Source organism: Myotis nattereri (genome assembly GCF_964212035.1).
Source record: "Myotis nattereri genome assembly, chromosome: 1".
NCBI classification, from domain to species: domain Eukaryota; kingdom Metazoa; phylum Chordata; class Mammalia; order Chiroptera; family Vespertilionidae; genus Myotis; species Myotis nattereri.
In genome coordinates this window covers 21,331,751-21,347,674 of record NC_138075.1, presented here as the reverse complement: position 1 = coordinate 21,347,674, position 15,924 = coordinate 21,331,751, and the positions used below count along the sequence as shown (strand labels likewise).

The window sequence follows — 15,924 nt, the reverse complement described above, 5'->3', positions numbered from 1 at the left end:
TTGAAGCTGTGGACAAAAAAGGGGCCACATACTAAACCTCACAAGGTCAGGGGAGGCCAGCCTTGCGGGCCCTACAAGGTACCACCATAGGATGGTCTGAACATAAAAATTCCTAACTAAAATCGATCACGGTGAGTCACCAGTCACAGCCAATAGCTTCCTTGACAAAAGTGCTGGCCTATGTGAGCTTGTCTATTGTCTTTTTGCATCTAAGATAACATACCTTTAAAATGTCAGAGTAATCTCTTTTACAGACCCTTCAGAGCACAACATCCCAGCAGAACATGAGACCATAGAACCCCTCATTGTTAATTTGTTCCCGGAATACCATCTCTAAGTGCTGTAAATGTTACTGATTTCCTAGCCTATAAAAGAACTATGTGTCTATCCATTTTACCTTTTATTCAATCCCAGAGATTTCCCCACTTTACCTTTTCCTGCTCCCCAATCTACCACCAGTGAATTTCATGTAACCCTCCTTATGTCTCTTGATTCAAATGTATAAAATAAACTGCAGAACTGCCAGCCTCCAGAGCATTTTCTCAATTCGCTGAGATTTTGTTTCCTGGCAATTGTTATCAGTTTGGCTCAAATAAACTAGTAAAAATTCTCTACAGGTTTGGATCTCAGCTCCCTGTAAGCTATTTTTCTATTCTTATTCTCTTTCCCCCTTCTCTTAATGTTAGCTACGTTTATACAGATGTCAACAAAAGTCATTTCCCCTAGATTTTTAGCTGTTCCAACACCATTTGTTGACCAACTGTACTTTCCCCATTGAATTAGCCTGACACTTGTCAAAAATCAATTAACCATATATATGTGGGTCTATTTCTGAACTCTAGTCTATTTTACTATAGTATTGTTCTACACGGCTATCCTAATGCCAACTGTAGTCTTAGTGACTGCAGCTTTGTACAGAGTTTTGAAATCAGATAGTGTAATTTCTTTTTCAAAATTTTGTTTTGGCTATTCTAGATCCTTTGCATTTCCATATAAATCTCATCAACTTGTCAATGCCTACAAAAAAAAAAAAATGGTGCTCTAGCCAGTTTGCTCAATGGATAGTGTCAGCTTGTGGACCAAAGGGTCCTGGGTTCGATTCCAGTCAAGGACACGTACCTTGGTTGCAGGCTCCTCCCCACCCGGGCCCTGGTCAGGGCTCATGCTTGAGGCAAGCAATCGATGTGTTTCTCTCACATCGTTGTTTCTCTCTGCCTTTCCCTCTCTCTTTCACTCTCCCTAAAAACCAATGGAAAAATATCCTCGGGTTAAAAAGAAACCAAATCGAGTGCTTCTTTTCCAGTGCTTTAAACTTCTCACTAGTGTCCCCAGTGCACAGGACAGCCCAGCGCAGCAGCCGGCACCACCTCCTTCCCAGACCACCTCATCATCTCCCCTTTGCTCAGGGAGCATCAACCATACTGTCGTTCACGTCCTCATTCCCTAGAGACGTTTTCTGTCTCAGCCCTGTCTAAACCAGACCCTGGTGACAATCTTTTACCGTGTTCTTTACTGTTCCTTCATGGCACTTAGCAGTTTGTAAAAGGATATATATGTTCATGTGCCTGTTTACTAGAAAGTAGAAACCATATCTAATTGTTTGTTGCTGTTATTGGTAATGTTCAGTGCAGTGCCTGGCATGCAAATAGCACCCAACGTTTATTGGTTGATGAAGAAAGGCAGATGTAACCTTCTAAATATTTTATTGGGGCAAACCAATATATTTGTATGGGATGATTTTTAAGCAGCGGTTGCCAACCTTTCAGACCTTGTGGACCACCGGTTGGCAACTGCTTAAGTTATCTCAAGTAGCTCCCCTTCAGTTTTTAAAATTATTGAATTTATTGGGGCAACATTGGTTAATAAAATTATGTAGGTTTCAAGCGTACTGTTATATAACACATCATCTGTATATTGTATTGTGTTCACCACCCAAAATCAAGTCTCCTTCCCTCACCATTTATCCCCTTTACCCGCTTCTGCCTGTCCCTACCCTCCTTTCCCTCTGGTAATCCCCACACTGTGTTTATGAGTTTTTGGGTTTTTTTTTTTTTTGCTTAATCCCTTCACCTTTTCACCCAGCCCTGCAACCCCCCTCCCCTCTGATACCCTTCAGTTCTTGACATGCACTCTTAAAGCTCATACACCTATCCCAACCCACTATCTATAGCTTCCCAGTCATCCAACAAAATAAAAAATAAATCACTTGGCAGAAAAGGGAGACAGGGGTAAGGGAGAAAGAAAGACATTTTAATATCACTTACATTTTTATTGAATTTCCCCTTCTCTCACTTTGTCAGATTATGAGCATTGCAGCAACAGAGAGGGGTTATCACAGCACCTCTTGCAAATTCCAGGTTACAGGCAAATTGGTCAATGGAAAAATATGGGCCAACAAAGATCTCAGCTCCCCATAAGCTATTTGTCTATTCTTATTTTCTCTTTCCCCTTCTCTTAATGTTAGCTACTTTTATACAGAGAGAGATCATTGAGGCTGTGAGCACGAACTCACCAGTATCCTGTGAAGAACCATCAAGAATGACTTTTGTCATTCCAATCATTGGTTTAACATCACAGAAGTAAGACCTGTTTAGGGTGCAGACAAGTTACCATTCCACCTTAGTCTGTGACATGTCCCACACTCCCTGGGAACCAAGGGACCAAGCTTCTGCACAAGAAGCTTGGGAGTTGTGTTGGAAAAGCAGACTGTGACTTGGCTCAAGGCTCCACATAAGGAGGGATCCACTTATCCATGCAGATGGCAGCAAGACAGGACACTTAGCCCATCAAGATACTGCTAACCTCCCCACCACTGCTCCACAAGAACAGAGCTTTGGGTATTGCTTCATTAAAAACACAGTAACTGCAGTTTAAGAGCCATTGCATCCTCAGGGTCAGTTTATTATATCTCATCATACCACAAAGAATCACAGTTTAAGGCCATTTTTTCATGTGTACTATGCAGTAAGCAAGATCTTGCCCATAGCTCCCCAACCAAGCCACTCCCAAGGGTGGACTGGGAATGTGATACCTGCAGACTCACCACAGAAGACTTGAATAAACATTTTCAATAGGGGTTCCAGCTAATCCCTTTGGTTTCCTCCCTAGAAAAGACTCACTCCATAGCAAAAGATGCTTGGAATACAGGTCACTGGAAACGACAAAAGAGGCAATAGCATTTTCCATACAATTAAAAGCAAATGGATCACTGGCTAGTCCTAGCATTTCTTCAGTATGATAAGCAGGAAGCCAGCCTTCTAATTTGGCTATCTGGGCACATAGCAATTGGCTAGGAGCCTGGACACTAAATTTCATGAGGATAAAGCTGAGGAGAGAATGGACATGCATTCCTCTACATGGAGGTGTTTTGATTAACTTGCTTAATGGATTAAGATGCCTGCTGGGCACTGAGTTCCCATGATAAACTGAGCCTCCATGATAAATAGGTAGCAGCACATCTATAGGTTCTGGGACTGCAGTTAAGCGAACAGCTGCTCAACAGCCATAAGAATCTTTTGACTTTTATAACCTTCACAATCCCTTTGGGCTATGCTGATTTTACCTGTGTGAAATGCTCCAGTTCTGGATCTTCATGAAGGTAGACAGAAGGAAAACCACTCACTCTCCCCACTGCCTAACCACACGGGTTTCAGCAAGTAGAGATTAGAATCCATTTTGGCTTACCTAGAACACCAGGAGACACCCTGGGAGTTAGGACACAGCAATTCTTTGCACAAGAGAACCAGGAGACAGGTTCTGTCACATCCCTATGAAGTCTAATAAAACAAGAATCCCCCCAAATCTTTTTCTTCACTGCCTGTGGAATTCTAAAAATCAAGAACAGAAAGAAAGAAAAGCCAAATACAGGAGGGAGGGGAGTACAGAGATAAATCATGGGAAGAATATCCAATTCCTTGGCCTCTGAAACGGCATTAGGCACACACAGTCCTCAGTAGTTACGTAGGATATTCTGTCCACCTTACGTGACTGCATGAGGAAGAAGCGTGTTTTGACCATCTGAAATCCTCAGCCTATCATCAAAGTTTAAGATAGAGACTTTGGGGTTCTGGAGACTAGGATGTTTTAAATAGAGAAGAAATTTTCCAAAGCAAAGCAAAAAGTGGAAAAAGTGCTTCAAAGCCCCTGAGCATTTCCCATAGTTCCTTGCTTTAGAATGTACATCACATTCTAGGGCAAAGGTGGGAGGATGATCTGCTATCTGCTCCATTCTTTGTGTGTGATTTTGATGTCCCCTCATTATAGATTTCCTGGGTTTTGATGTAATCTGCAGAAAAGTCTCCTAAACCGGGAATGGGTCAAGAATGCTAAAGAGAGAGATGGGGAAACGTGATAAGGCTGAGTCACACCTGCATTGACTGACTCAGATGATCAGCTTTGGTAGTCACGGGTTAGCTGATGCCTGTTTGAATCCCATCAGATTCTCGAATCTTGCTGTGTTAAACCATGTACTAAACAATACTTACAAGTCCCAGATTTCGACTTGTTCTCAAGGACTGTATTTATATACACTTGTATTCCCCCAAGGGCTTGGTTAAAGAATGATACTTGCTATATGACTGGATCCTAGATTTATATTACAGTTTCAAGAAGAGACAACCAGCATGTATAATGTTTTGTCCTCTAGACAGCAGAGGTCCTGGATCGATCATAGGACTTTTGTTTCTTCAAAATAAACTTATAATTTAACTACTTTTATACTGAAATAACTTTATGCCAGCAAAGTGATATATAACTTTTTAAATGCCCATACCGATATTTTATATTGCACTGACTTCATGCAAGCCAAAATAAAGACTAGCAAGTAAGTTCATTGCGTAAAGTTTGTGACTTTTGCAAACCCTACACCACTACATAGTAACTGCAGTGCAAAAGCCGTCTGGTACTCCATGGGGTCCTAGGGTGAGACACTAGATGTACAGGAAAGGGTAGCAATGCACTTTATTTTACAGGACGAGTTACTTGGTCACCACAATTTCTTTCTTACTGCAGCTTGTACATGCTAAGTATAGTCCCCGCATATCCACATGGTTCTTTTATTCACCCCTTGCTATTCTTTAAAAAAGTAAAATGAAACCTTGGAACATTTCAAGGGCTTAAGGCTCTCAGATGCTGAGAGTGATCAAAGACAAGTTGAGACACGAAAACAAAACTTCACAAACAATAATAGTGCATACATCCTCCACTATACATATTAGCACAAACATACCACAGCTGATGATAAGATGCCCAAGAGAATCTGGACTGAGAATTCTTACCAATAAAAGGAGTGGTTTCACAATTAGAGATGTGCAAAAATACTTTCACAGGATTCTTTTCCATTGGGTTCTCAATCTTTCCCTATCATACCTGATGGCTACTAAAAAAAGACAAGCTGATCTTGGGCAGAATAAAGTCTAAAGTTCTTTTCACTGAAGCTTTGATTAACAGAAAAAAATAAAAATAAAAGAACTTTAACATGGTGATTTTCAGATGTGTTCTTTGGTCAAGCAGCATAAAGCTCTCTGAAAGAAGTCCCCTTACCTGATACGAAAACAGAGTCAGTAGAGACGGTGCCAGTTTGGCCAACAGATATGTGTTCAGAATTTCTTTAAAAGAAGGGAAGGTAATGGAAGGCAAGGGAGACTAAACCCCTGATGTCAGGTTAGAATTGTCTTAGGACATCAAGAATAAAGAGAACCAGCACTCAGAAGAGTGATATTTAAATGGGCCAACTTCTAAAAAGGACAAGTTTATAACTTTAATCCTTATAGGAACATGACAAATGATTTCTGAGCAGAGGATTTACCAACATTTCCCTTTATCAGTTTAAATCCTAATCTGGACCTAGACCCAGGCAGAGGCCATCATAACTTTGAAAAGCAGATAGCATTAAGGAGCAAACCACAGACAGTCTGGTTCTGCAAGTAGTAATCAATTCTTCCGGCTGCCCCTGCCCCTCACCCAGCAGGACTGCACATCACTTCACGGAGCAGCTTTGAACACAGAATCATGAAGTGTGAGTCAGCTTCACCATGGAGGTCTGATCAGGGTGGGGTACGGGTGCCTTTAAAACAATTTAAGTGTTCTACGTAGTGGGTGGGGGCATTAAGTTACAGATTGGGGAGAATCCAGAAATTGGACATACCCTCAGACAGTGACCATCATGAAGAAATATTTGATGGTGAATGAAGAAATCTTTGTTCCATTCCAGTAAATGGAACAAGATCACGACTTGAGAGGCTCTAGACCAGGGGGAGTTACACAACGAGGGAGAATATCAACAGTGTTAACGTTTTCTGTTTTTCTTAAAAGGTTAAACTTAAGACTAAAAGCAGAACACTTTGGTTGATTACTTGACTGGTTAAATAAGGATTCCCAGGTTGGCAACCTCCGGGATCTGGAGTGGAAGTAAGTGGAAGGCACTTGCTCCCGAGGGAGGGAGGGCCAGGTGAGTCTTGAGGCTGTGATGCCGGCTGGCAGCTCTGGATGGGCCCAAGGCTGCAAGGCGGCTGGGGAAGGGCAACAGCCTGCGTGGTTAGCAGAGACAGGCGGGTCAGCGTGATTTCACAAATAGGATAGTTATAAAATAAAACATTTTTTAATGGACAAAAAAGCAAAGTGAGTCACCTTTTTTAAAAGGTGAAATGCAGCAAAGGAAGACGTGGAGCAGTTTTTCCTATTTACAAAATGCCATTTGGAGTGGAGGTGGCCACCGTCAGTAGTTGAGAAAATGTCTTTCACGTGAGACGGCCACAGAAGTGTGGTTCCTGGAACTGGCTCAGAAAGGCCACACACTGTCCTGGGTGAGGGAGTTTCCGTAAGGGAGCACCAAAAAGGCTCAGTCTTCTGTTTCTTCATATGTGGTCTCATCGAAGGGCCTGTCCAGCAGCGGCACCAACCGGTGACGGGAATACTTCAGCTGTAGTAGGTCCCCAACTTCATCTATCTCCTTGAGAGCCTGAAACGTAAGACAGAGCAGAGGTGGTCAGAGCCAGGGGCTGCAGGCGTGGCCAGTGCTTCCCATCCTCTGGTGGGACTGTTTGCATCCAGTGCGTTTACTCCAGCCGGACCACAGTGCAGCTATGCAGAGCTGCTTTCTGAGCAAGAACGTGGGGCTGACCATGAATAATGGGTTGTGAATAGCAGGTATTCAGGATAAAGGGTATAATTCACCACAGTATGTTATGCTTGGCAGGAAAAGAAACATGTGCCCTGGACTTGCCAGGCCGGCCACAATGTGTTCTCTCTCCTTTTATACTTCAGTGCTTACTCTTTCCAGTATCATGCTCCAGAAAACTGACGAGAAGTCTGCGCTGAGATGCCTCCCAGATGCAAGATGGAGAAAGTCCCCAAAGTGGACTGCTGCCCTGACTCAGGAAGAACACGTGGAAACGTGAGGAGGAGACTGTGTGGGTGAGGAACGGGCTGCAGGTAAGGGAGGAACAGGGAAAGGACAGAGCTAGATTTGAGATCCAGAAGCCCAGTCTTGGGAGATTATCTCATCTTCCCATCAAAACTCTGCTCAGTATAATGTTCTTTCCTGTAAAATTAGACCTTTATTTTTCAAAGAAAATAGGCTTCATATAAAACAATTCAAACAGTAAGGCAAGCTATAAAAGGCAAAGTCTTCCTGATTGCTACACTGGTCTACCTGGTAGCAGCAATCCATGTGTGGTCTCTTATGTGTATTGAAGAAAAAAGCTCTTTAAATATGACATACATACAGCAACATATGAATCAGAGTTCACAGAGTTAACCTTTCCAAAAAGCAGCACACACAGTCAAAATAGAGGATTCTAATATAAGAAAGGGATGTGTTCCGAATTTCTCAGAGAAAATTTTACTGCAAGGATAGGGAAACTCTAAGCCCCAGATATTTCTCAGAGAAATTCAAGGAAGACAGCAAAATGTTTCAAATCCTAGATGCTAAGACTTTCTAATAAAAGAACCTGGCATAGGTCAAAGAATGCAATTTTCAATTCACGGTAGCTCTGCAGCCCTGTTACTCACTCCCCAGACCCGTGGACATTACCTAGTGGGTCTAATAACAAGCCTGGGGTGAATGCGCTTGGCTTCAGAGATGATGGCTCTATGACACCATCTCATAAGAAACAGTAAGGCCGAGGCCGGTTTGGCTCAGTGGATAGAGCGTCGGCCTGCGGACTGGGGGGTCCCGGGTTCGATTCCGGTCAAGGGCATGTACCTGGGTTGCGGGCACATCCCCAGTGGGACATGTGCGGGAGGCAGCTGATCGATGTTTCTCTCTCATCGATGTTTCTGGCTTTCTGTCTCTCTCCCTTCCTCTCTGTGAAGGATCAATAAAATATATTTAAAAAAAAAAAAAAGAAACAGTAAGGTGGGCAGTAGAAGCCCTGTAACTCTCTGCATTCCATCAAGCCATCTACATCTTCTGTCCACTTATGGTTATCACATGTAAAAATGTACATCTTGTACTTCAGAAGAGGGAATCAGTTCGTTATTAATAAAAAGCCACGTTTACCTATTCTTAAGTTTAACTTTTAAAAATCAGTGTTTGTAGAGAGGAAAAGCCCACTAATAGTATTCCTTATTTATTCTAGCATAAGATAAAACATTCTTCACTCCAAATGTGAAAAGATATAAAAAGCAAGTAAGAGCTGGATTTCAATGTGTTATCAGAACAGTGGTACCTTTGAGAAGAGGCTTAATTGAAAGCTCCATATAGAAACAATTTAAGGTTGAATTTTAGCTGTGAGAACCCATTAGCCATTTATGCTCCTGACCTCTGATATAGAATTTGTTAATTTAAAACAACACATGACTTACTAAGATCATAGAGTAAAGGACATTTATGAACTCAAACTTCAGAAGAACTTAGTATTTTGTCATCAATTTAAAAAATAAAATGAATAAACCCACAGTAGCCCAAAGGGATCTAGATAACAAAATTTCTCTGATCCCAAACCAAATATTTCAGATGAGTAAGTTTTATTTACATAAAAGGTAAAATTGTAACTAGAAACTGCCGGCTATTATGTGGGGTTACCTGGTTAGATTAGAAATAGGAACCATTACAAGGACCACCATTTGTTAACAAATAGTCTACACCAGACCGCTGGATCACAGGGTAAGATGGGTTCTTAGTTAAAAAAGTGTTAATTATAGGGTTGATTGTGGTCCTTTAATAAGCGTATTTTACAACAGCTGGGCTCCTGAACCAATAGCACTGCCCTTCTTATTTTTAAAAATAACACTTTAGGAAACCAAGATGGCGGCATAGGTAAATACAGGAAATTGCTGCCTCCCACAACAACTTCAAAAATACAATGAAAAGACAAAACGGACATCATCCAGAACTACAGGAAGGCTGGCTGAGTGGAAATCCTACAACTAGAAGGAAAGAGAAAAGCACACTGAGACCCAGAGGAGCTGCAGAAGTAAAGTGCAGAGGTACGGAGGCTCGAGCGCACGCAGAAAGGGGCTGGCACCTGAGGACGCGGCTGTATTTTTGAATCGGGAGGGAGACACAAGCTCCCGACTGCTCTGAACTCCGGTTCCGGGAAGTCTCTGGGGACCCAGGACTCATATGGGGAGAAACTGGACTGTCTGGCAGCAGGCAGAACTCGGAACTTGAGGGCGGCTTTCCCTCAGAGGTGCTTGCAGCAATTACCAGGACACTGAGACGCGGGGCCCCTTGGGGTAGGGCTGAGGATCAGCCATAGCTGCTTGCTCCGCCCTTTGATTCCCTGAGACCCCGCCCCACCCAGGCTGCGGCAGAGGCTTTTGCATATGAATGCCCTGGCCCTTTGCAACCTGAAAATTACCTAACAAACTGCAGCTGGGCCAGACAGACGCAGAACTTCCAAGAGAAGGCCAACGCCCCACAGCAGCTTGCATTGCTTCACAGCTGGGTCTCATCTGGGCACCTCCAAACTCCAAAAAAGGAAGGGGAATCTGCAGTTCTCTTCGTAGCTCCTGCTGGGTAACCTCAGGCAGAGGCTGAATTAGCACCTCCTTAGATCCAAGAGCCAGTGTACCCAGTGGCCAGAGTGGGACCATCCAGATTACAACTCCTCAGATCCATAAGGGACACACTCAGGGGGAAGACTCAGTGAGCACCAAAGCCCCACAGAAGCAAATCTTGCCCCAGAAAGGTGTCTTCAGCACAGAAGTTCTCCCACTGCAAACACAGCTGATTCTCACTGCCAATTGGCCTGGAGGTCAATTCCTCCCAGTGATCCTACAACAATCAAGGCATAACTACAACAAGACTGTGCACAAAGCCCACAAGGGGGTGCACCAAGAGTGTCCACCTCAGGTAACTGGGAAGACTGAGCCACTGGGCCCTACAGGACACCTAGCACACAAAACCACTCTACCAACACAGGGAAGCATAAAAAATGCGGAGACAAAGAAACAGGTCACAAATGACAGAAATGGAGGAAAGCAAAAGACTGGATATAGAGTTCAAAACCATGTTTATAAGGTTTTTCAAGAATTTTATGGAAACCGCCAATAAATTTAGTGAGACCCTGTAGGATATGAAAAAAGACCAACTAGAAATTAAGCAAACACTGACTGAAATAAAGAATAATATACAGAGAACCAACAGCAGACAAGAGGATCCCAAAAATCAAGTCAAAGATTTGAAATACGAAGAAACAAAAAATACCCAACCGAAAAAGAAAAAAGAATCCAAAAATATGAAGATAGTGTAAGGAGCCTCTGGGACAGCTTCAAGCATACCAACATCAGAATTATAGGGGTACCAGAAGAAGAGAGAGGGCAAGATATTGAAAACCTATTTGAAAAAATAATGACAGAAAACTTCCCCTACCTGGTGAAAGAAACAGACTTACAGGTCCAGGAAGCGCAGAGAACCCCAAACAAAAGGAATCCAAAGAGGACCACACCAAGACACATCATAATTAAAATGCCAAGAGCAAAAGACAAAGAGAGAATCTTAAAAGCAGCAAGAGAAAGACAGTCAGTTACCTACAAGGGAGTACCCATACGACTGTCAGCGGATTTCTCAACAGAAACTTTGCAGGCCAGAAGAGAGTGGCGAGAAATATTCAAAGTGATGAATAGCAAGAACCTACAACCAAGATTACTTTATCCAGCATAGCTATCATTCAGAACTGAAGGTCAGATAAAGAGCTTCACAGATAAGAAAAAGCTAAAGGAGTTCATCACCACCAAACCAGCATTATATGAAATGCTGAAAGGTATTCTTTAAGAAGAGGAAGAAGAAAAAGGCACTCTTACCACTTGCCACAGCATGGATGGAACTGGAGAGCATTATGCTAAGTGAAATAAGCCAGTCAGAGAAGGATAAACACCACATTGATCTCACTCATTTGTGGAATATAATGAACAACATAAACTGATGAACAAGGACTGATCCAGAGATGGAGAGGCATTGATTGGACTGTCGGGTCTTGGAGGGAAGGTAGGGGAGGGTGGGGGTAAGGGGGGAAGATCAACCAAAGGACTTATATGTAAGCATATAGGCCTAACCAATGGACATGGACAACGGGGGGGTGAGGGCATGAGCGGGGCGCGGGGGTGGGGGGGGTAGGGGGTAACGTGGGGATAAGGACACATATGTAATATTTTAATCAATAAAAAAAATAAAACAAACAAACAAAAAAACACTTTAATGAGATACAATTCACATGCCACAAATTCACCTTTTGAAAGTGTACAAGTCAATGCTTTTAATATATTCAGAGTTGTACAACTTTCATCACTAATTATAAAGCATATCACCTCAAAAAAGAAACCTCACACTCCTATCAATCAATCCTCATTCCTCCATCACTACTAGCCCTGATAACTACCAATAGATTTTCTTTTCTTTCTTAGCTATAAAGAGTAATTTTAAAAAAATCCTCAATATGTTTATTGATTTTAGAGAGAGGAAAGGGAGAGAGAAAGAGAAAGAAAGAGAGAGAGAAACACTGTTCGGTTGCCTCCCATACATATCCTGATCAGGAATTGAACCTGCAACCTAGATATATACCCTGACCAGGAATTGAATCTGCAACTATTTTTTTGGGGTGTACGGGATGATGCTCAAAACTGAGTCACCTAGTCAGGAGCACCAATCTATTTTCTGACCCTACGAATTTAAAAAAATATATATTTTTTTATTCATTTCAGAGAGGAAGGGAGAGATAGAAACATCAATGATAAGAGAGAATCATGGATTGACTGCCTCCTGCACGCCCCCCACCAGGGATCGAGCCCACAACCCGGGCATGTGCCCCTGACTGGAATTGAACCTGGGACCCTTCAGTCCGCAGGCCGACGCTCTATCCCTTGAGCCAAACCAGTTAGGGCTGACCCTAGGAATTTACCTTTACAGGACGTTTTGTGTAAATGTGGTCTGTTGTGTCTGGCTTCTTTCACTTAACATAATGCTTTCTAAGCTCACCCATGCTGTGGGGGTCCGACTTTATCATTTTACATGTGGTTATCCAATTGCCTGGCACCATCTGTTGAAGAGACTAGTCTTTCCCCATTGACTAGCTTTGGTTCCCTTGTTGAACATTAATTAGCCAGATGCTTGGGTTTATTCCTCTCAGTGCTATTCCACTGGTCTATAAGAACATCTGTATGCTAGGATCCCACTGTTTTGAATTACTATAGCTTTGTAGTAAGTTTTGAAATCAGGAAGTTTGAGTCCTCCAACTTCAATTTTCTTTTTTAACACTATTTTGGCTATCTGGGGAACCTATAGTTCCATATGAATTTGAGGCTCTGCATTAAACTTTCTGCAAAAAAAGCCATTGGGATTTTGATAGGGACTGCACAATGGATTTATGGATCTTGCTGTACTGCCTACCATCTTAACAATATTAAATCTTCCAATCCACAAACTCAGGATGTCTTTCCATTTACTTAAATTTTCTTTCGGCAATGTTTGAATGCTATCATAAATGTGCCTGGTACTGTGTTAGGTCTTGGGATAGAGAATGGGCAAAATAGATTTAGCTCCTATCCTCAAGATTTATCTAATGGAGAGTATTTCCATAAACAATGAAAGGTGTGAATAATTCCCTAAGGAGAAATCTTTTCTTTTTAAAATATATTTCTTTATTGATTTCAAAGAGGAAGGGAGAGGGAGAGAGAGATAGAAGCATCAATGATGAGAGAGAATCATTGATCGGCTGCCTCTTACACACCCCCTAAGGGGAATTGAGCCTGCAACCCGGGCATGTGCCCTTTGCCGGAATCGAACCTGGGGCCCTTCAGTCCACAGGCTGATGCTCTAGTCACTGAGCCAAACTGGCTAGGGCGCTAAGGAGAAATATTAAGATTCCAAGGAAACATCAAGCAAGAGGGTTTGGGAATAGCCTTGAGCCAGTTTCCTTTAAGTGGAGATATGAAGAATGAGTAGGAATTAGCAGGGAAGAGATAAGAGAAGGCTCAAGAAAGAAAATCCTACAGACAAAAACAAACAAACAAGATCGTTTAGAGTAGAAACATAGAATAGAAAGGGAACTGTATAGTTAGTTGTAGAGGCCATAAAGAGGGAGGGCATGGCACAAGATGAAGCAAAAAAATTCCCCAAAGTCCCCATGATCACACAGGGTCTGGTGGGTGATGCTAATGGTTTTTCTTTGTTCTTTTTTGGTAAACAGCAATGTTTTAAGTAGCATTATATATTCCCTCCTCTATTTTACTGGTAAATATCTTAGGTGCTCAAAGAACGTCACGATCAACAAATAATTTCATCTGATAATCAGGCCCTCTGAGTATAAGGTATTTTATACCAAGGTTAAAGTGTCTACTTACAGTATCAAGAATTTCTTTGGTATGAGCTGCTGACAGGCAAAACCTGGCTCTGGACTCAATAATTGGGGTGGCAGGAAATCCCACCACAACTACTCCGATGTTCCGCTTCAGCATCTCCCGTCCAAAGGCACTGAGAAGGGAAAGCAAGGAAAAGAAACCAGGAAGAGTCATAAAGCATACAGTACAGAGGTCCTGCAGGGCTGAATGAGCTAAACTCCTGAATGAGAGGCGCTGGACACTTCTATGAGGAATTTCCTCTTCAAGTTAACATGGACAGTTCACAAAGACGTTTTTTACTCAGTCCAAAAGTGGTTGTCTCCCAAATGGTTTTCTTCACAAAGGTGAAGAAGACAGTTGGCAGAGACCAGTTTTTAATAGGGCTTGCCTAAAGTAATTTGCAATTTTGGCCTTAAAGTTTCCCAGACATGTAACAGTGGTTCAGAGGCTTCAAAATGAACTAGCGTTTAAAAACTGGCTCTTGAAATGTTAGGCTTGGCAGTTTAGAAGACTCTTAAGATTATAAGGACGCAGAGGATCTGTTGTTCCATGGACTTCTGCTCGTAAAATGGCCTGGTAGCACTAGCTCCCCAACACCAGGCATTTCTTTGACTGAGGTGGGCATCAATCTGCCTCTGGAATTCAGGGTTTCCTTTGGTGTTTGTGAGGCCAGCACATCCCCAGGCTCCAGCTGTGTGAGTACCCAGCTCTCATTAACCCTCAACCCCAAGGCAACCTGGTGGCATGTGACTTTGCTCCACGTCTGTATCTTGTCTAAATAACATAATTATAACTCTCATGTAAACTGTTATATTTACTAAATTATGTTCTTTGTCTTTTCCTCTTTTTGACTTACCAATCCTTTTTGTATTTTCCCCTTAGTTGTTTAAAGTGTTTTTTGGAATCCCACACATTTTAGTTACATTAGCAACTAATTACATTAGCGCCAGCCAGTCCCCACTCCCTCTAGTACCAGTACAGTCTTCGATGTACTTCCTTTGTGGCAGCAAGGGCGTGAGTGCCTGCATCTTCAGCTCATGTTCCCAAACTGTCTAGTGATTTATTCCAATTCTGCTTCACTCTCTCCAAGTCTTAATTATGATGTACACAGTCAGCTTTACTAGGGCAAAATAGACACAGTCCTCTCTAAAGAAAGGGTTCTAGATTCAGTCAGTCCTCCAGGCTGAATAACTCTTTCAGTTTATTCATGATAATTCCATTTCAAGAATGAGGAAAATTCTACACCTCTGCCTGGCTCATTTCCACCATTGCTTCTGAAGGCCTTAAGGCCAACTGCCCATATGACTTCCTGTTGAAAACTGAACTCTTTTTGCCTCAGTAAGCACCCCTGCCCAATTTTCCCCTCATTATTATCGTAGGAATCACCATGTTTCTAGGTTCCCTGATTGAATTTTCCCTCCTATTCATTTTAATAAACATTACTGAGTGGCCTCTGAATGCCAGGGCCTGCGGTAGGTAACTGGGGATTCAAAGATGAATAAAATACTTGCTCCTTTAATGACTTCAATTAAACCTTATCCAATTTTATATCTAAGAACCAGTCAAAACTCACAAATCTGAATTATTTTCCATCTCTGGAACAATTCTGCATGTAATTACTTTGCAAATAATCGTATTGGTTCATTTCATATTTGCTTTTCAAATGTCTTCTGGTTTTGTTATACACTGGAAGCCATTCTAGGACAAGGCTTCCTATTATATACACCCTGCATAAGCCAAAGAAGCTGGTGCAATCTGCACTTCTGGTAATTATGCAAGCACACACCCTCACTGGATGGCTCACCACTCGCCCTCATGGGCACTGCACTTTAGCTCCACTCACCTCCTTGCTATTCTTCCCTTGGCTAAGCATGTTCCTGCCTTATGGCCTTTGCACAAAAGCTTCTTTCTCCAGGTGGGTAACTCTCTCTGTCCTTTAAGCTCAGGTGTCATGTTCCCTTCCCACTGAGGCTCACCCTGACCACCCCATTTAATGCTGTAAACTGCCTGCCACAGGGCACGCTCAATGACCCTTATCTGCTCTGTATTTCCCATAGCTCTAAATACCTTCTCACATATGTCATGATTTACTTATCTATTATGTTTGTCACCCCACTAGAACGTAAGCTCCACGGGAGAGGGATT

The 15,924-nt window shown here is 42.4% G+C and overlaps 1 protein-coding gene across 1 annotated transcript in view; it reads right to left on the bottom strand.

Annotated features, from left to right (window-relative positions):
* Positions 1 to 5,501: 5,501 nt before the first annotated feature.
* The window catches only part of SPTLC2 (serine palmitoyltransferase long chain base subunit 2), a 96,402-nt gene continuing 85,979 nt past the window's right edge, over positions 5,502 to 15,924 (bottom strand). Inside the window, exons 11-12 of the mRNA XM_081083877.1 lie at positions 13,783 to 13,912; positions 5,502 to 6,958 (exon numbers count right to left, since the gene is read on the bottom strand). Coding sequence (XP_080940003.1) covers positions 6,839 to 6,958; positions 13,783 to 13,912 — 250 coding nt within the window. The 3' untranslated portion in view covers positions 5,502 to 6,838. The remainder of the gene's footprint in view (positions 6,959 to 13,782; positions 13,913 to 15,924) is intronic.